The 22,529-nt window shown below is 34.4% G+C and overlaps 1 protein-coding gene across 6 annotated transcripts in view; it reads right to left on the reverse strand.

The window, feature by feature from the left end:
* The window catches only part of LOC113232649, a 50,169-nt gene extending 29,245 nt beyond the window's left edge, over nt 1–20,924 (reverse strand). For all 6 annotated transcript variants that reach the window (XM_026467426.1, XM_026467428.1, XM_026467427.1 and 3 more), the window contains exon 1: nt 20,756–20,924. In XM_026467426.1, coding sequence (XP_026323211.1) covers nt 20,756–20,821 — 66 coding nt within the window. In that variant the 5' untranslated portion in view covers nt 20,822–20,924. The remainder of the gene's footprint in view (nt 1–20,755) is intronic.
* Nucleotides 20,925–22,529: the final 1,605 nt, after the last annotated feature.

The raw sequence follows: 22,529 nt of genomic DNA on the forward strand, positions 1-22,529 counted from the left end.
GTGAGAGAGGAAAGATGGCGGAACTAATTACTAGTTACCTTAACCTTGGATTACTAAGATAAGATATACCATTACGACGCTCATTAGAGGAATTCTATCAATAAATATAGTTTGAAATAATTTTGTTTATCGTCATTGATATCGAGGTAAATGTTACTGCAAATAAAAAAATAACATCGTAAGAATCGAAAATTTGGAGCTATGGGTGGTAATGTAAGTAATACAAACACATTCAGTGAGCTGAGTATAACAATAAGTAGATAGAGTAGTTACTGTATCTACTTATTATACTAACTCTACTTCTTAACTTAAGGTAAGATCGTAGATCGAAGAAAGTAAGGTTGTAGATCTCGTTGTGCTGATTCCAGATATGTTAATACGTGGGGCGCACTATAAGTTTCCGAAATGAACAAGCAAAAATACTGTAAATGGTTAGAAATTAATTTATTGTTTCTCAATATATTCTCCGTTAGCGTTAATGCACTTTTTCATACGAAATTTTTCACGAACCAATTTTGGAAACATTTATGCCTCCGTGACAATCTCTAAAAGATATTTTTCATACTCTTCGATAGCCTCTTCAGGTGATGCAAATCGTTGACCGCGTAAGTGGTTCTTAATTTTTGGAAATAAATAAAAGTCACAAGGTACCAGGTCAGGACTGTACGCGGGATGGCAAGTAAGGTCAACGTTGTTCACCTTCAAAAAGTCATTTATCTGCCTGGCCGTGTGAGAACTGGCATTATCGTGGTGTAAGATGATACGGCGTTTATTTTTACGGAGTTTGTCAATAACTTCCGGCAAACAAATGGTCGCGTACCAATCACTATTCACGGTACACAGATTCTCCAAGGCAATATTAGCCACGTGTCCAGTTTTGTTAAAAAAAGAGGTAATCATCCGCTTACAGGCACTTTGCACGCGCGCCACTTTGGTTGGTTTCGGATCAACTCGAAAGACCCATATTCCTTGATTGCTGCTTTGGGATCGTAACTATAAATCCATGTTTAGTCACCTGTTACTATGTCCCACACCAAATCTGACGCCCCTTCGTTGAATCTGGTAAGCATGGCATTGCACCAAGTGACGCGATCCGTTTTTTGAGCCTCAGTCAAATTGTGTGGGATCCACCGAGACCACAGCTTTTTCACATCCAAATGTTTGCGTAGTATTGATTGTATTTAACTCAAGCCTATGCCTAAAGATGCTTGAATCTCATGGTATATCACATGCCTGTCTGTTTTGATCATACGGCGCACAGCATCAATGTTTTTGTTGTTCACAGCAGTGGACGGGCGACCATCACGAAATTCGTCACTGAGATTCACACGACTACGTCTGAATTCTGCAAACTAGCTAGCTATAAATAGTCGTCTTGTATGGCGCTTTATTGCCAAAATCAGTTTGAAGCCGAGCGAAGCTCCGATGAGCTGTTAAATTGCACATAAAGTCGTAGAAAATCATAACACGAAAATTTTCACGAGTTAAATCCATGATGAAGTAGACAACCAATTTTTAAAATGGCGCCACAATGTAAAAACAAGTGATAGTCAGATGAAACAATCTGTATTCTATAGCCAAAGAGTTCCATTTTCAAATGTTGTAATTACTTTTTAAATATTGTTTATGTAAGTGACCAGTTCCGGAAACTTACAGTGCGCCCTATGTATTTCTAACCACACAATTAGCAATAAATATTTTAAGTTAAATTCACACATCGCACTGTTAATACAATAGTGTATTAACTCAAAAAGTGTATTTTCTCAGAATCGACAGAAAACTAATTACTCGCTTCCCATGAAAGATCTGTGTAAATTTATGGGTTATATCCTACTTGCCAAATATACATACTTAAAAATGAAAGAAGAAAATTATTTCATATTTTTGAGTAAGGGCTATTTTGATCAGAAGTATCTCACATAAAGTGTGTCTCATTTTGAGTTCAGTAGATATCTTTTAGTTTTTTTTACAATATTCTAACGACAGTCTTATTGACGTGTAGAGAATCAAATTTTACGTTCAATAAATATCGTATCTTGAATTTCTCATATTTTGAGTTATAACATAAACTATGTATTATAATAGCTGTGCGATATATTATTACGTACAGATCTCGACCTTTGTTGACGTCTAAGAGCGGTTACACACGACAACTTTTAGCAGCAATGCAAACGCGATACAGAAGCGATACATTGGCTAATCGTCTACCTTTTCACACACGCGCAACGTTAAGCAGTGAAGCAAATGCGCGACTACATAAATACAAACGCGCGATTGCATCGCTACACGTGAGACTTATAAGCGATTGCATTGAAGCAATCGCGCGTTAGTATCGATGCAATCGAGCGTTTCACGAAAAGTTCGCCGTGTGTACAACTCTAAGTTGATAGGTAGTGGTAAATATTTTGCCATTACAAATTTAGAACTCGAAAAGGAATTAACATGGTTAATTGATTACTTAGAAAAATAAGGTTCGTAAATACTATAACTACATTTAATTTTGTTACGGGTTACAATTAACATTCCAATATATACTACATATCTTTTGCAAAATGTGTTATTATTAACCGACTTTAAAAAGACGAGGAGTTTCTCAATTCGTCTGTGTTTTTTTTGTATTCATGTTAAACGAAAACTCCGGCGGCATTTGTGAACCGATTTTGATGATACTTTTTTTGTTGGCAAGGGGATACCTAGTGGACCCATTTGAATGAGAAGGATTTTTTTGTACTCTGTACTGAAATTATAACCACATGAATTGTTACTAAACTTAATTGAATAAATTAGGAAGTAATTAAATTGATGAAAACTTTATGTAGCACTGCTATCATATATCTTCTTGGGATTCTTCGTCAAAGGAAATAAAGGTAATTTGAAAACCGATAATATGACCTCAACAAAAAATTTGGATGCACTCGACTGTGAAATATTCAAGTTATATACAATGGTTTGAGATAAAAAAAGGTCAAAATCCGCCAGATATGTAAGGTGGAGACAATAAAATCCTGTCACTAAGCTAGTTGATTAACCCATATTGTTTTTTGCCGAGCTCGAGTATCCTTCAGGTTTTACCATTTATTGTAATATTTCCCATTTCAATTTGAAGAAATTATTCTACCTCGAAAGGTAGAAAATTAGGGGATAAATCAGGTTTATTGGATTTCAACCACTTTCCTTTAACCGTTTTCAATTAAACTTGGCAAACAGATGTAATTCCAATTTGATTTTGGTTTTTTTTTTATAAAAAACGTATAAATTATTAACCGATTTCAAAACCTTCACCTCCTCCTTGGAGGTTCTCAATTCCACTGTATTTTTTTGGTATGTATGTTACGCGGTAACTCCGGTATTTGTGCACCGATTTTCATGATTCAAAGAAACTTGGCAAATAGATGTAATTCCACGTACTTTTGAAGTCGGTTTTTTAGTACTCTGTACTGAGATTATTAATAGTTAATGTTATATTTATTACACTAATTTTTTTTTATTTTTATTAAAGAAACTTACTATTCCTCCTTATACTTAGACATAAACACCCACAGTTTTAATTTCGACATTTTAATTGGGTGGTATTACTAGTATATAAAACGATTCAGTTGTATAGGACCTTTGGTTGGCTTTGAACGTACCTAGGAAGTAACAATACAGCTCGTTGTGAAAGAGTTCGTCGGAAGTACTGCCACCTTACCAACTTCTGCCGCCAAGCAGTAACGTGAGCATTACTGCGTTCCAGTTTGAAAGGGTACGAATACTGGTGAAATTACAGGCACATGGGACTTGTCAACTTAGGTCTCAGTGTGACAGGCACAGTGGCAGTGCCCGTCAAATCTTTGCAATTTAAAGCTCTGAGTGGCACCGCAACTGTTATGGACAGATATGTAACTTACCACCGGGCACACGACTTGTTCATACCGTCACTTGATATTATAAAAAATAGACTATTAATGCTTTTATAAATTCTCGTTAATCGCTTGTAACCTGAAGCAAATAACAGTTTAACAATCAGAGATTCTAAGTTTATCGCCATGTGGGTATCGAAAAGCGAAACTTTAACAGATCTTTAACGTAATAAACCAGTCAAGAACTCGTGATTTCATCAGAATTGGGTCAAATTTATAGTTCGGTTGAGACAAATTTACTCGATGATTCAGGTAGAAATGTTTATTTTATATTATGTAGATGTTTATTTCATCTGTGAGTTTCCAGCTGTGTCTCGAATAGTTTATAGTTTCTCTCATAAAGTACGGTCCAATTTGGATTTTTATAGAGGATCAATTTCACGTTAAATATAGTTTTACAGACCTACCTCTTAACTGAATCTGTATCTGAGGTTACAGTTATGTTGCGCTATACTCGGGAATCATCCGAAGATTTTTCTGACGATATTCAATAGCATGTTGATCGAAAAAAGTGCAGTCATATTGTAAAACGATAAAATAAAACTGTTTCATTGATAATTGAAATGAATAGACATGCCATTTGGACTTTTTTCAATCAACTTGTTATTGAATATCGTCAGAAAAATCTTGTTGAAATTATCCCGTGTGCAGCGCGACATACAACAGTGAGTGAACAGTTACTCCTCCCGTACTGCGCAGCTACCTCAGGAACCGACTCTGTGAAGCGGTTGGCTTGTAGTAAATGTGTGCCACTTTATTCATAATGTACATTAAGGTACTAGGGTTTTAGAATTCTAAGTAGTACCTTCACCCTGTTAACTCATGTGATGCGCCTTAATTTTTGAGAAAATCAAACAAAATAATTTCTAAAGACATACCGTTCATTTAATATAATTTTTACTTGGACTATATGTACATTCTATTACTTACTTTAAAATAATTCTTGTTTCATATTTACATTTCATAAGAACATTTTCGTAGCAGTAGAGCTCCTTATGAAAGAGTTCGTCCAGGAAGTACTGCCACCTTATCTATTTCTGCCGCCAAGCTGTAATGTCGGCTGTATTCTGGTTTTGAAGGGAAAAGGTGCTGGTGAAATTACAGGTACGTGGGAGTTTTCAACTTATGTCTCAGGGTGACCTCGTGCGCCTCGGATTTTTGCGATTAAGAAGAAGGAAGAGCTGAGTAGCACTGCAATTGTTTTGGACGGGCGTGTAGCTTACCATCAGTTGCAGGACTCGTTCATCCTGTCACTTGATATTATAAAAAATATATATAAAGCTTGTTATAACAATCATTTTATATACTGTCAATTTAAATTTTTACGAGGTGTAGTATCATATAATAAGTATATACACATATTGTAATAAGGTTAAACCGACTTGCCGCGCCGTGGTAAGTACGTTCAGTAGATAGGTCAAGTTAGATTAACATATGGAAAATAACACACACACAACAAACACCGTCGCGTAAACAAGTCTGCAGTTTGCGAGCATGTCATGGATAAACCTACACATTCAATGAAGTTTGACAAACCCCAGGTCCTTGCAAAAGAAGTCCGTTATCTGCCCAGGATGCTGCGAGAGGCCATTGAAATTAAAAAACATTCTAATTTCAACAGAGAAGATGGTTTTTCCGTACCACCAGTTTGGGATCCAGTATTTCCTCTAATGAAAAATCCCAAACAGACATAGACTGCAGTACTAATTAATATGTTCTAGTTTATTCTAATTTCTATTAATAATTAATAATAAATTAAACTTAATAAAAATTCATTCAACAAAATAATTTGTAAAACTTAATGTAGCGTAAATTGGAATGTTTTCTTTGTAAAATTAAAAATAAGGTATTTAACTAATAACTATTGTAACTATAGTGAAAAAATAGGGTGGTTTGCATTAATATTAGACATAACTGGTTGAAGACTGTACCACCTCAGTCAACCGTGACCATGGGACCTGTAAAGGGCCCGAAACGTCGGTTTGTTTGAAAAAACAAATATACGCGATTTAAATCCGGAAAAATAGTTTCATTTCCTATGTGTAACAATCGCGAAAACCTAAGAACTCGATATATGGCAAATAATTAATATATTATTTATACGATATATTTCACACCCTAATTCATTAGATACTATTTATAAGTATTCATGATAGTCATTACACTGTCATTTAGCTCTTCCTATTTCAATTAAAAATAATACTAACAACACATGCAGGTTGTAAAACCATTTTCAAAGTAAAGTTCAATAGACACTAGGCATTGCGTGAGGATATTCTCGAATGAAATCGAGAGAGAGCACGCATCGCGCGAGCGAAAGAGCGCAAAATTTCATTCACGAATACCTGCATACATTATTCCGCACGCAAGCACGCATCACTCTTGGGAAATAATAAAAACTGTGACAGTTGATTGTCATTGCGTACCTAGTTAAATGCTAATGTCCTCTGGGATAATAATGGATAGCCTGACACTACACAAGTACGTACTACCACGCTGTTCATAACATTAGGATGGAGAAGTTGAAGTCGAAAAGATAGACTTTTTTATAATACCAAAGTTACGGGACGAACAAGTCGTGCAGATGCAGTACCGCTCTGAGTTTTAAGTCGCAAAGGGCTGAGGGATTCTGCCACTGCGCTCGTCACTCTGACACATAAGTTGACAAATCTCATGTGCCTGTAATTTCACCAGCACCCTTACCCTACAACAACGGAACGCTGTTATGCTTACATTACTGCTTGGCTGCAGAAATAGGTAAGATGGTAGTACTTCCCTGGATGAACCTTTCACATGGAGCTCTATTGCTACTAATAGTATCTTGATCAACGATGACATGTTAATTTTGTCGTAGGGAAAGCAAATAATTTGTGACTCTAACTTTTATTTCAATTGACGATACGTAACAATTCTCTTCAATGTATATAATTTAGATAACAAATCGATAATTGGATAAGATTATCCAACTTACAAAAGATACTTTTTTGACATTTTCTTCATATTTTTAGAAGCTTTTCAAATTAAAAAGAACATTACGTAAACTGCTTATCATAATTTATGTGTCATCTTTAAGTGCTTTGTCTCAAGGCTCAGATTTCCATGCGCTTGTTCCCTGTCTCCTGAATATTGGACATCCACTTTGACGACATTATTTTCTAGACGCCCTAATGTCAAAACGTCAATAGTCCGATGATTGATGACCTAGATCAATTTTGTGAACTGTGTTTGTGTGAACAGTTTAGAAAGGATAAGAGAGACGAACAAGTGCTCCTTATAATTTCTAAACGATATTTATTGAGAAAAGTGAGTAAATTTGCGGATGACAGCGATATGTATGGAATCCACGTCGCCATCTTGACTGAGAATAGCAATATCTCGCGTGGGAATCTACACGAAGCTGTAACTCCTTTTCTAGGCACAGCTACGACGGCAAAGTGTATCGATTTTTTTTTGCATTCCTAAGACGCCATGTATATCAAAACATACATAATAAGTGAAGTGATTCAAACCCAGACATTATTATTCCTACGACCACATAAACGCTCAGTGTACAAAATATCGCATTAAAAGATCCTGGCCCATACAGATTATGGGTTCCCGGTTCAAAAACCACATTACTTTTAAGTTATATATTGTTAATGTGTGAAAACCCTAGTTAGATTGTTGTCGGACTTTCTGTCAAAATATCACACACACTCATGCACGAACCCTGCGCGGTCAGTTGTATCAGGAATAAGACGTAAATTTCTCTCTAGGAAATCATAAAAATATTTTTTTATTCCATAATTCCCAGTCCCCCAGAGTTAAGCGACACATACATTATAAAGTAGACCTTTTTCTATAAATCTACCCATATGTCATTACTCATTGTACGCCGCCGTGGGATATGGCTTTTATAGTTAGGTGGGCCATGATCTTTAGGTTTATAATTATTTTATATGACCACATATACATATAATTGCCGTGGCCAACGGTTACCATGCCGGACTCCCAGGTTCGATTCCCGGGCCGGGAGCAATATTTGTATGGCCTATATTTATTTCTCTCGTGAGTTTGGGTGTAATTTGTGTGTGTCCATGGCACCCGCGACACAGGGTTTCCCTAGTTCGGGACTTTGTTGAGTGAGTGCGTTATTATTATTATACATATCCTATAAATTCTATATATCATGGGTGGGTTCTTCATAATGAAAACTGAGGGCATAATAGCTTGGGCCTGAAGCATGTAATTGTATTTGATATATTTTCGTATACATTGAGCGAGACTGAGATTCTCTTCCTATTGTAGTTGCAGGGTTATAGCAAGTTAAAAGAAAAAAAATATTAAAGTCCATTCACCAGCCACCAACCCTTATAAGTAGTACATTAAACCGCCTATGCGAAGTATGAGTGACTAACTTTTCAAGCATGAATTCGCACCCCTCATGGAAGAATGGCATAAGTGGAGTCACGTCAAAAATGTTTATTGCTCGATTAGATACAGAAAAATATAACGTAGATAGAGTTATAAAAATTGGAGTGGATCCGGGTTCTATTTTTCTGTATCTAATGGAGCAATAAACGTTTTTCATGTAACTCCACTTGTGCCATTCTTCCATGACGGGCACAAATTGTTTATTTAAAACTACTTGTCAATTATACTCACCCATCAAAACGGAAATAGGCAGTAATAAATATCGCACTGAAATTTAGTTTTATAATATAGGTATTATACATTCTATGAGACGAAGGAGTATCTAAAAAATACGTTTTTCATTCAAAACTGATGCGCATACTTGTTTGGGCATGAAACGTGTAATATTTAGTACAGTTCAGTATATTGGGCGTTCAGCGCTTTTAGCGTTGCATAGTCTTTTTTTTTGAATATGGTGTAAAATGACATTTGCAAGTTTGCATTTGCCAATTTTCGTACAATTTTAAATAGTCTTGTAGTTGTTGTTGACAGTTTTATCTACAGATTATGAAATGGTTAATATAAACATTTTGCAAAAAAAAGTCTGAATAGTAATCATTACAATGTCGTAACTTTCACAATGTTACGACGTTCTAATGATTACCAATAAAATTGCGTTATTGTTCTGTTTTTTTTTTCTGGTTTCGACAATTGGTCTATTAGTATCGAAATCTATTTTTAGCCATATATATTTTAATAGCGACAGGCGTATTTGATTATGTATATTAAGTTCAAACTAAAAACTTTGAAATATGTCACCTATTTGTATTTTTATACACATACTGCTAAATTTTATGTACGTATGAATTATCAAAAATGAACAATTCAAATGGACCTGTGCCCAGCAGTTGGATGAATAAAGTTCGGATATTTGTTTCATAAGCGTAACCAACATTCAGTCTATAATCGATAGAATATTTATCGACTGCAATCACTAGTTGCTTGCAAGCGTCCAGCACTTTTGTCCAATGAACTGTCATTTCACTCTATCTTTAAAAAATACAGATACAGAGAGAATACAGAGAGTTTGCTGGGTTTTACGGAGGTTGGGTTTTAAATTGAAAAATAAGCTTAACGTTTTGATTTAAATTCAGTAGCAATAAAGCTCCTTGTGAATGTATTTGTTCAGGAAAGTCTGCCACGTACCTTATTTCTGCCGACAAGCAATAATGTGAGCATAATGGACTAAATCAATGGGATTCAAGTGCTACTAAAGGGTGAGCAAAACCATGAAAGAAATGTACTTACAGTTTATTAAACCAATGTACAGCTACCAACCAAACAGAAAACAAAAAAAAACAATGACAATAACAAAGACAAACGCGCCAAAAAGAATTACATTTAAACTTAGAATTTCAATCTACAACTAATGTTAGCAGCTTATAAAATAATGTACAAAAAGATTTGTAGCTACTACTGCGATTCGCTACAGTGGGCGTTACTCTATTTCGTTACATGTGAATCAACTCTTAAGGGCGCTATTGAAATCACAGGCACATGAGACGGCTTATTCCCAGTTGTCACTGCAATATATCTTTTTATCCCGTTTGTCACCACCTGTGGGGCTAACACGACTGGGCGCGACAAGCACGAAAGCGACTTAAAACGCGAGATACTGCTGTTCTCGCATAGAGATCTCGCGCTTTATGTTGCTCTCATATAAGATTTTTTTTCCATTTGTCGCCAGTGGGAACAAGGCAGTGGTGACAACTGGGAATAAACCTGTGGGACTTGTCAACTTATGTATCGGTATGATGGGCGCAGTGGCAGTGGCTCTCAGGTCTTTGTGATTTAAAGCTCTGAGTAGCACTGCAATTACTATGGATAGGCGTGTCGCTTACCACCAGGCGCACGACTTGTTCGTCCCATCATTTGATATTTGATAAAAAAAGTGTTTTGATCAATGGTATTGCAAGCTGTGTTCACTCATAAGTAGTGCTGAAATTTAGATAAGATAACTGTAAGTGAACCAATAAATAAAAAAAATAAAAAAATATGGTAACATGCTAATTGTGTCACAGGGAAAGCAAATAATTTGTGGGCCCAATGTTTATTCCAATTGACGACGAAGAGACCTCATCAATAGGTATAATTTTGAATCAGTGAAAGCAGAAAAAATACGAACTAAGTAGATCAGTTTATTTTTGGCAACCGATATATAATCACATGAATTAAAGTTGACCTCAAATGAATCTGTTATTATATACCCATGTATTTAGAAACAAGAAAAGCAGAACCGTAAAGAACTGCCCAATTTGAACTCGCAAACTTTTTTATCGCGACTGGTTGAAAATTTACATCTACTAGTTTGTTAAAATTATTAATACATATATTAATATAATAATTATAACAAAGTACTGGAGTAATTTCACAAAAAAAAATTAATATCAATTTAATATAAATTTTTCAATTATATCCATCTAAATATACGTTATAAAATAATATAAGTTTCTTTCATAAAACTTTGATATAATTTGATATAAGTATCAGTAGAGGTCCTTGTGAAAGAATTCGTCCAGGGTAGTACTGCCACTTTATTTATTTCTGCCGCCAAGCAGTAATGTCAGCATTACTGTGTTCCGGTTTTGAAGAGTGAGGGTGCTGGTGAAATTCAAAGCAAATGTGACTTGTCAACTTATGTCTCAAGGTGACGGGCGCAGTGGTAGTGCCCCTCAGATCTTTGCGACTTAAAGCTCTGCGTGGCACTGCAACTGTTATGGACAGCCCTGTAACTAGCTTACCATAGCACGACTTCTTCGTACCGTCACTTGATATTATAAAAAAAAGGAGAAAAATATATGAATTTAAAGACATGTAAAAGCAAATTTTAAAAATTTTATTTATAATAATAAACGCATTAGAGAAAACCTGTATCGTGAGAGCCAGGGACACACATAGACAGATGAGATAAATATTTGAGAGATATGTTTAAAGAGATTAACATTCTTACATTAACATCACAGTACATTTATGAAAATGTTATTTATATTAAGAAAAATATCAGTATTTTTGAAAAGTAGTGACAGACGTTACATTAAATTGAGGAATAAAAACAAACTAGCTCTTCTTGACAGTCTTCTTAAGGTCTCTAATTCATTTTGGGGCAATGTGTACGCTTCTATAATAAGATTCCGACTGATATTCAAAATTTGCCATTTACGAGGTTTAAAACTATAGTAAAACAAAAACTTTACGCTAAAGGTTATTTTGCAGCTTCTGCGTACTAAGATGACAAAAATCCGTGGTACTGACCTTTTTAGCTCTTGCAAGCAGTCTCGATGTAAGATGTTTAAATCAAATGTTGTGTAATTGCTCAAATGTATAATTTCGTCGGCTTATTGCAAGACGTCATTAAATGCTATATAAATTTTATGGCAATTAATAACTTCTTGCACTAAGTCGACGATTTACAAAGAACAAATTCTAGAGTTTCTTACTCATTCTTCTCAGGAGAATCGGCCTTACAAATGAGCAGTAGAGTTTAATCAGTATGACGATTTTAAGTGTAATTTACTTACATACAAGATTACTTGACTTTGACTTTGATAACCATAAATCACAGCCAAACTAACGAAAGAAATAAATGGAGACCATACAAATATTTCTCCCGGTCTGGAATCCCACCAGGAACCTCTGCGTGACAGAGCATAATGGTAACCGTCCGGCCGGGGAAGTAGTTAAAAATAATTTGAGACTCGTTTACGCTTGCCATTATTTCTTCAACCATTAACTTCAACTTGAGATGATTATGAACGAAAGTTATAATAATTGGAGCACCGATAAGTCTTAATTTGAACTTGACTCTTAACTTCAAAGTTGTCAGAAAATTTAAGAAGAAATTGTCTCAACGTTGGAGAAATCATCTTAGCATAAACGAGACTTCAAATTAATGTTATGCGATGTTCAAAAATATTGCTAACAACGCATTCTATTTTTTTCAAGTATTTTTAAATAATCGGTCCTTTTTGGACCATTTTTATCTCACTCGCCTGTCGTAGTGAATCTAAGTATTACTTTCAATGTGGACCCAACTATATTTAGAATAATATTTAACTCTATACTACAAAGTAACGAATTAATGTTCATTATTAACATAAATTCAAAATTGGTACATTGTACAACAAGTGCGTAAAACGCGTCATTTTACCCTAGACGAGTATATCCACCCGAGCCGCAGGCGAGTGTGGATACTTAAGTCGAGGGTAAAATGAGTTTTATGAACGAGTTATACACTCTGGTTTTCACTTCGATTGCGAGAAAATTAAATAGCAATATTACAAATAAACGTTAACACAACTATTGCTAAAAAAAAAATAAGAACCGCCTATGTACTACTTTTTTTTCTACACGTGACTCGGGTCAGACTACATAATGCTCAGTTATATTTTACAAGCTTATATTTTTTTCATGTACATTTCTTACAACTTATTAGAATTATTACTATTGCCTACTTTTCAATTTTGTAATATAACATGGATTAAAAAAAACAAAAGTAAAACTTTATTTTATAAAATTATTCACTAAAAAATTTAAAGTATTAATTGACAAGTGCTATTATAACTTAAATGAATTTTATATTGATAAACTTGCATGGTTTTTGGTTAAATTATGTTGTTATGTTATTTTATGTATTTGACGAAGGCAGATGATGGATAATTGACATGTTGGTATTGGTATTGGTGAAACGGGCTAGTTATTGACATGTTATTGTGATCTATGTTGTATTTTTATTACTATATTTTGTACTGTGTGAACAATAATGTAAGCCAAAATGTGGCGACTAAGTGCCATACCCCTGCGGGGTGTCATAGCAATAAGTACTAACCTAATGGAACGTGCATTGTTGTGACTTGCATTTGAAATAAATAAATAAATAAAGTTCTAGTGCGCGTGGCTGTTGGCGCAGGCATCACTGCCTCGGTCTTCAACGACGATTTTATTTTATACACTAGAGCATAAAATCCCATTTTATGCAGCCTACACCCAGCATAAATACGAACTTTAAGAGCATGAGAAGAAAATGAATTGAATTGAATTGAATATATTTAGAATTTACAATCTATATATTATGGAAAAACAAATAAAACCCTGTATCTACGATTAATCGTCAACATCTTTAGTTAGCTGATCCAGACATGGAATTTGGGCATTGTTCTTTAAAATAGTGCAAAACCGTAGTTGTATTCTATGAGTTCGTAAAATATTGTGCTTTAAGTGAACAAGTACTATTTAATGTCATAATCGTACACTATCAGGTCATATACATATATTGCACATCGGGAATACTCTGAATCTACGAATGTATCCGAACGTTGCTGTCGCGTCTATGTGTTATCGTGTTATTCACTAATGTATTTAAGACAACTTTATCCACGTTGTCAATTACTTCGACGTTAAATATTGACTAATAAATTATGATATTAAATTGTCATAAACACGACAGTTATTAATGCAATAAGTTATAGACGCGGCCACAGCATCCGAAAATATTCGTGGCTTCCGGATTTTCCCGATGTCCAATATTTACAGCCTGGAACTAAATATAAGAGAATTTATTTTTTTCTGTCCTAAAATTGCTATTGTTTTTGATAAACTTTGTCACATACCAATAAAAATATATAATCACATCCCTAATTATATCAAAGATTTAGATAAAATATGGTCTTCGAAAAACCATTAGAAGATTATTCCTCAATAAAAATAAATAATTTGTCTGAATTTTTTGATGATAAAAGTGTTTCATTAATTAATTGCTTAATAATTATTTGTCTCCACTTCCAATCAAAATTATAATAACACATAAATATACCTCCAATATGTATATATAATAATACTTATAGGAATAATGATGCAATATCTATGTCAATTGATTATTTACTTAAATTTTGAAATGTTTCAATATAATTAGTTTAATTTGTTGAAATGGTCCTATATAACTGGTTAATTTGTTACGCATCATGGGTATCATGTGTATGTACCTACTGTAACATTAAGCTTGTTAAACTGTACCATACATGTGAATTGCAATAAATGAATATGAACACACACATTTCTTATATTAGTTTAATCTGTTCATCGCGAGTATAATTTTTAATAACGCATGCACCCATAGCCCCGCACTATGGAATCCCTGTATCGTGAAATACACATCGACAACCACAAATTGCACCCAAACTCATGAGAGCAATAAATGTAGGCCACACAAATATTTCTTGGGTTCGATTCCCGGGCCGGGAGAAATATTGCCTCTGCGTCTAGTCCAGGATGGCAACTGTTCGGCCACGGAGGAGTTAGTTAATTTTAAAGCGTATTCTAGAAAAAAAAAATAAAAATGAAAATATTGTGAACAATACAAAGTACCTAAACATTATTATTTACTAGACAAAAGTACGTTATTCTCGATTTAGTGTTCCAGAGAACACTGAAAAATTATAAAATAAGGCAGACCTTATTTTATAATATTTCAGGATATTAATACTCGAATGTTATACACGTTACGATATAATAAATATGACTCGGATACTTAGAATAGAATAGAATAAGTTTTATCGCACATAAAACAAAAAACAGTGATAATATAAAACATAGTTGAAAGTATAATCAGCGGCCTTATCGCTTGACAGCGATCTCTTCGAGGCAACCTTACAAATTATTACGAAGTTATAGATGAAGGGCAGTTTATGGTGCACAAAGCAGCTCGAGGGTGTATAAATTGAACCGTGTACACTCTTAGACAAAATTCATAACACGTACTACATAACATACTCATTGTTCCATATAAACTCTATATTTAAATCGGTTAACGGAAAGTGAGTGACATCCAATACACAACACCCCTTTTCCAACAAAAAAAAAATTATCGAAATCGAAAATATTATACAAGAAATAGTCGAATTAATAACCTCCTCCTTTTTTTAAAAATCAGGCAATGGACACTAATCTGAAAGATCAAGAAAAAGTGATATAAGTGTGGTATAAAACTTTTACAAGTTAATTGAAATTGACTACTGGGAAAGAAAAATGGAACACTTTCTAGCGACACTAACAATTACAGCACGGGGCATAATAATTACTCCAACACCCAAGGGGATGAGCCTCGGTGCAACTGTGATACACACTATCATTAAAACTCGACACACATTGGAAATATACATACTAGCTGATATTACAGCGAACAAATGAGCAGTCTATTGTTGAACAGTTGTCTTATGTTGGAATAAAGAATTAAATGTCGTCGTTAGGTATGTCTTCCAGAAATATATTTCTATTGAAGTTAACTATGAAAACTCGGTATTTTGTTTTGCTTAATTTTATCTGTTTTTGCTATTTGTAGGTATTTATAGATTGTTGCATGTAAACTTGATTGAATTTCTTGTAAAGAAAGTTTACTTTTGTACAGTTTCTTTTTAGATGGGACAGTACGGGAAAATCCGAAACCATAGAAGATACAAGGAAACTGTCTTAGGAACCATTAAATCCTTTTTTTGCGAAACCAATTTAGGCACAGATAACTTCTGCTGTCCCGGTGTTTTTCATCCCATACAATGAAATGATTCTTACATAAAAGTGAGTCGATCAGCACTAAAAAAAATTTTAATCAATTTTATGAACAACTCACGCTTAAAAAAATATTCACTATGCAAAAATTATTTTCACAAAAAAGACTTTGACAGCTGGTTCTAGTTCCTAAGATAGTTTCCTTATATCTTCTATAGTTTCGGATTTCCCCATACTGTCCCATTTAAAAAAAACGCTGTGTAGATAGATGGTCGTACTCTCGTGCTTCCAAAATAATGCCTTTATGTATAATGTTGTGCCACATATTTCATTAAATGGTAAGCCTTATGAAATAAATAAATAAATGTCAAGCTATGTTTAATATTATTATTTGTTTTTCAAAATAAGTGCGCATTTGACTTGATAGAAAGTGATGATGGAGACAACGATGGAGCCTATTAAATCTCGCCTTGCAGTCCCCATACAGCGTTCACGGAATAAGTCTGCAGGCAGAGAATTCCGTAAAACCGTTCGCTTTATAAATGTGGAAACACAACGCTTCGTGCTTATCTTTGGAATTTCCACAACATCGGGGTGGAACCGCTGCTTATGTCTTGTTCCCCGATGACGGAAAGGGATTAAGTCATGCAATTCCATCGCACACTCTATATCCTGTAGAATACCGATAAGCAAGCAACTTTACGGCGATGTTCAATGTCCCGCAGTTTCATCTTTCTTAATTCCTAGTCACCAATAAGCCTCTCTTGCTTTTCAATTGAAAGTTATAAGTTATGGAAATAGAAATTTACAGTATCGATTGGTTTGTAATCTTTAGACCCGGATCCACGAAACAATTATTCTTTAACTTTGTGTCAAGGACCAGTTTTCATACAAATATTTTTGTAAAATAATATTCTAATGCTAGTTTTATAAACCTATAGTATAGCAATAGTATAGTGTGTGTCAATGAAAAATAGAAATGAGCATAATATTGTTTTTGAGCAAGTAGTTAGGCTCAACTCACACTGGCGCAGAGTGGAAGCGTCGCGTCGCGTCTTGTTTTTCAACTACAACGCGCGACGGCACTCGCATTAGTGCGTCCGTATCACAGTGTGGTCGACGTCTGACGCCTCACTGCGCCCTTATAACGCGCGTCGACGCGCGAAGCCGCTCGACACCGTATTTGCAAATGCATTGCACAGATTTAGCATAGAACACAAATTTGTACCTTAATAACGGGAAAATAGAGATGAATATGCTATAGGCGACAAACATGACGCGTCGCGACGCTTCGACTCTGCACCAGTGTGGGTTGAGCCTAGTGTTATTGGCTCCACGACATAGGAAACGAAAGACTATGGTCGATAATTTCATATTAGTACTTTACAAGAACTTAAAATTTTATATAAAAATAAACTTGTGCAAATGATTTTTTTTTACAAATTTTAAATTATAACTCATACTTTTTACTTTAAATAAATATGTTTTATTTTATTTGCCAATCTTATCGATCGTATGTATCAATAATAACGTCGTTAAGTAGTATGTGCACCATCCATTATGAGAATTAATTGTTGGAACACGGTGAAAAAAGTACGCACTCTCTGCTGTCTATAATGGATCTAAACTGGATATTTTAATTAACACTTGGTTAGTGGAGTAGGTGATTTATTCAATACCGAGAAGATCAACTTGTGTATATATATTTGTATATAGAATGTTAGTGTTGTCACGCGAGTTGCATTGTAATTGGAATACAGACATTGGTTGAGTATCAATTGCTATATACCTGTATCACAACTACAAACACTTGGTAAAAAAACTATACAAGCTGAACAGCCAAATATACTATATATTATAATATAATATATATAATATATAATATAAATACTCTATTTTACACAAAGTCTCGCAGCCCGTTCAGGGCTGCTGTAGGCAGAGATGGACAGTGGGTTAAAACCCAATCAACCCGGCCGGGCTTAGACTGGAATTTTATCCAAAGCGCGTTTTAACACATTTCGGCCCAAAATCATGGGCGGAAACATTATAGGCGTAAAATTATAGGGAATTTTGGTATGCTTCATTTCATACTTATTACAAATTGCAACCTAAAAAATATTTTTTAGACGTAAATTATGCCTCACACACAACAACCACTTCGCAATCCTGGAGACTCTCACTTACTACTAGGGATATACAATATGATTCGATTTTTATATATATTTAAAATTGATTCAGGTGTACTTATTATATTACATTAACATTAACGATTACATTACATTAACGATTTTTTGTATCCACTTATTTCAATGAGATTTTCAAAGGAATCGTTTCAATAGAAAGGCAAAATATGTAATCAACAATAAACATTTTGTTATATATATCACAGGCATTGCTATGCTTAAAAGGAGACTCCTGATACTAATATTGCAAAATGTAAACAGTTAAAGAAATAAACTGTTATTATTATATATGCATCAAATATGCGTCATTCCTCGTACTTCGTTCTTGGCGCAGTATGCGATGGATGCCATTTTGGATTTAATCGACAAGCGTGGCTATAGGCTTATAGGTGATTCGGAGTTAGTAGAGGTGAAGTGGTAGAGCCTTAAACACCGCCGTGAACTTGGTTGTTTATCGGTAATCTTCGAGGTGTATAAAGAAGAGTGAGTGATGGAATTTCTTAATTTGATTCCGCCTTCTCCTTTCCATCATCGGGCGACTAGACATGGGCTGAATTTCCACCCCTATGTTGTCGATATTCCCATTTCGCACGAAGAGTTTCGCTTACACATTTATATGGCGAGTGGCCAAGGAGTGGAATTCCCTGCCTGCGGACTTATTCCCCAAACACTATGACTTGGACCTTTTCAAGGCGAGAGTGAATAGGCATTATTTAGCTGTGCATGCCACATCGTCGACCTCATTGTCACTTTCCATCATGTGAGAAGGATGTGAAATGCGCACTTATATTTTATAAATTAAAAAAGTTTAGTTTAAAGTCGTAGTATTCTGCAGCAGTCCATTATTGTATAAAAGCAGCAAAATCATAAACCGTAATTGTTAACATATAACCCGTTCATGGACAGTACATAAATAGTACCGCACACAAAAATGTCAATACTTTAATTTGTCCTTAAATTGATTCAATATAAAATGTTCAATGAATATTGAATTTTGTCAGTAGGTTGTTGATTCTTCTCTATGTGAAATCAGTAGGCGGCAACTGCCCGTACTATCATATTCTGATTTTCAATTTGACGGCAAACGTCGTTAACATACATTTTATATAACACGTTATGCGAAGCTAAGATTATTTCGTGGCTCATGAAAAATCAATATATGTAATATGTAGGGGTAAGAAAAAAAGGTTGTGACAGTCGGCAAATTTGAATTCCTACTCCAACGTGTAATAATCAAATTTACTCAGCTCTCACGCGGTGTTCTTGCTAAATATTGCAAATACAATTTTTTGTGCTTCGTGCCTACACAAGCGCTCGTAAATTCTTACACTGAACATTATTTACTGCCTCTGTGGCCGAACGGTTAAATGCTGGTCTGCCACGCAGAGGTTCGATCCCGGGTTCGATTCCCGCCCGAAAGAAATACTTGTACGCCCTCATTTATTTCTCTTTAATGGTTTCTTTTTTATAGTATCAAGTGCCGGTTGAACAAGTCGTGCGCGTGGTGGTAAGCTACGCGCTTGTCCATGAGAGTTGTACTGCCACTCAGAGCTGGAAATCGCAAATATTTGGAGGGCACTGCAACTGCGCGCATCACCCATAGACATAAGTTGACAAGTCCCATGTACCTGTACCGGAGCGCAGCAGAAATTGATAAGGTGGCAGTACTTCCTACCTATATAAGAACAATAATTCCTAATCTACCAATGTTCATACTTAGCCAAGAATCTCAAGTTACTTTTGTGGTGCACAAAAGGAGCCTCCCCGTATCACGTACCACTGCTTTCCTGTATTGATGATTGGTAAATTCTTCATCACTGTGTCAAGGATTATTATATGCATGCCCCCGATACAATAAAAAAGCTTTAAAGAGCTTAAAGTAGGGTTATAATCAAGTTTTGTAGATTGTTTCTGCCAATAAATATCATTAATAATATTTCACGCTGGACAAAAAACAAAATTTCGTGATTTAAGTAATACTGCTCACGTTTGGCCAATAATGTCAATGTGGTTTCTACACTAAGCTTTGGGTTATACGCTCACAGCGAATAAGAAGATTTTCGCACAAAAAAATGTACAACGACTTCCAAATTGAACATTCCCTCAGGGAAATCGTGTAATATTTGTAAATAATATTCATATTCAGATGTATTGTGTTAAAACAATACAAATGATGATTTGGGAATATATCTATTATCCTTTTGACATAAAATATATTTTTAAATTTGTTATGAATTTTATATGTACCCTAAAGTTTTCTTATAGTCCAAAACAAATGATTTGATTTTTTTTTTTCAACAAGAAAAATATTGTAGTGTTTATTGGTAATAGCAGATATGATATGAAAATATGATATGGCATGAAAACAAATACGGTCGTAACTTAAAAATGGTGAAAAATGTGTAAATGTGTAAAAATGGTATTGAGAAGACACGATTTGAAAATAAAACCAATTGAATGAATCTTATTGCGAATAATGGATTTTTTATACACAACATTTAGTTGGCCCCTTATGAAAGAGAATATAACTTTATTGGTTCCATTCAGTAATTTTTGAGCTTTCAAATCGAGTTTTCTTAATTCCACAATTTTAGAGTTATGATAGTATTTAGTTTCACGTGAGATGTATTTTTTTAAACCATAGACTAGATAACTTTACAGCTTAAAAGCTTTACAGTACGTCCAATCTTCTATATCCCTAGTAAAAAGGTAAAAGAAACTCACTTCATTGTCAATGTCACTTGCCCTCGCGATTCCGAACAGCAGAACTGCTAAAAGGAATACCTTCATTTTTAAATTCTTTTAATCTGTCCGTCACAACACTGGCACTTTCACAGTTGACAAGCACTGCACCTAGGCGTAGAGGGAAAATGCACAACGCAGAGAAATAGTACTGTTATATATGAACACGCATGACTGAATACGCAGTGGGGTGTTGGACGTCAGCTCATAATCAAAATAATTTTTGTTTTTAATTTTCTGTGGGAATTTCAGGGCATAGATTATTGGTTTGTATACACGGACTTATAGTTCAGTTTAATTAAAAAGTAATATACGCACATGCGCTATTTTACGCTATTTTCTACGACACACATGATGGGGTAGCCGTATGAACTCGTTGGTCCAACGATTTGCACGATGGTCGCTTAATGAGGTCCCAGGTACAGGGAATCACCGAGTATGAGACCAAATTGATGTGGTTGTCTCACACCGACTGAGGAAACCCAAGCTCAGTAGTGGCAAAATATGTATAACATTAACCTACCAATAAAGACACAGTTAATTACACATTTTAATATTTGTGTGTGTGTAATATTCTACATAATACTGTATGGACAATAATTCACGTTGAGTACAGGCTACATCATTACTATTTTCAAGTAGTTTTTACTAGAAGCTAAATTTATGGTAAACTTTTTTATGTTTCCAGTAAAAGTTGAATATGGCGAATTTTTGGGCCTTCAAAATGTTACAAGCAAAATTAAGCAGTACTGCAATGACGTTACAATTTCAATTAAACGTTTTAGTTTTTTATATTTCTTTATCTCAATACGTTTATATAGGTAACTCTGGACTTTTTTTATGGGACGAATGATAATAAAAAATATAAATGATAATTTGAATTCACTTCAAAAAATATTCAGTCCATCTGGCACGTCGGCGATTATAATTAAAAAGCTATAAATTATGTGCCATCTGTTTGGAACGAGTTGCGTGTCTTTTTTCGATTTATTATTCTAATCCACTGTTATTATTCCTATGGCGAATAATTAGACAACATTTCTGAGTGCCATTTCTTTGTTTAGAAAATAATTTTATTTAACAAAATCAAAATTAAACGGTAATTTTATTTGACTTATATATCTGCGAAACAGAAAAAAACACGAAATTTTTTTGTTGTTGACAAAAAAATGTCAGGTGTTTTTGTAATTGCTGTTTTACACCAATAAATTTTTGGTTTAAGTACATTTACGTTTTGAGTTTCTTAACTACTTTTTATCTTTTTGAGCTTAAGACACTATAGCCAATGCTCTATATATAAATAAATATATTTTTATTGATAATAACATTTCAACAAAGATTTCAATAGGTAACGTTTTTTAATAGGTAACGGCATTTCATATATTCAAAAGAAAACAAAAGTTGTCACGTACGTGGAAGTCAACTTTTTAAAACGAAAATGTTTTTAGAGTATCCAATTTTATACATTATTTTCTATGTGTATGTGTATTTTGGTCTACAGGAAGAAATTTCTTTTAGAAATAAGCAGTACGTTTTGTTTATGTGTTCCGTTATGGTTCCGTTTTACTAAATGTGATTTGTGTTCTCCTGTGCAATAAATAAATAATTTAAGTAATTATTTACATATAATGTATAATAGAAAGGATTCCACATTTCCCTTTGAACGTAAGTATGCTTTCACATTAGACAGATATATCCCAGACCGACAGAGGTTATTCCCAAGAACATAGTTAATAATACGGGTAACAACTTTTCC

The sequence above is a fragment of the Hyposmocoma kahamanoa genome, unplaced genomic scaffold, assembly GCF_003589595.1.
Source record: "Hyposmocoma kahamanoa isolate Upper Pololo Valley unplaced genomic scaffold, ASM358959v1 76, whole genome shotgun sequence".
In the NCBI taxonomy this organism is placed as follows: domain Eukaryota; kingdom Metazoa; phylum Arthropoda; class Insecta; order Lepidoptera; family Cosmopterigidae; genus Hyposmocoma; species Hyposmocoma kahamanoa.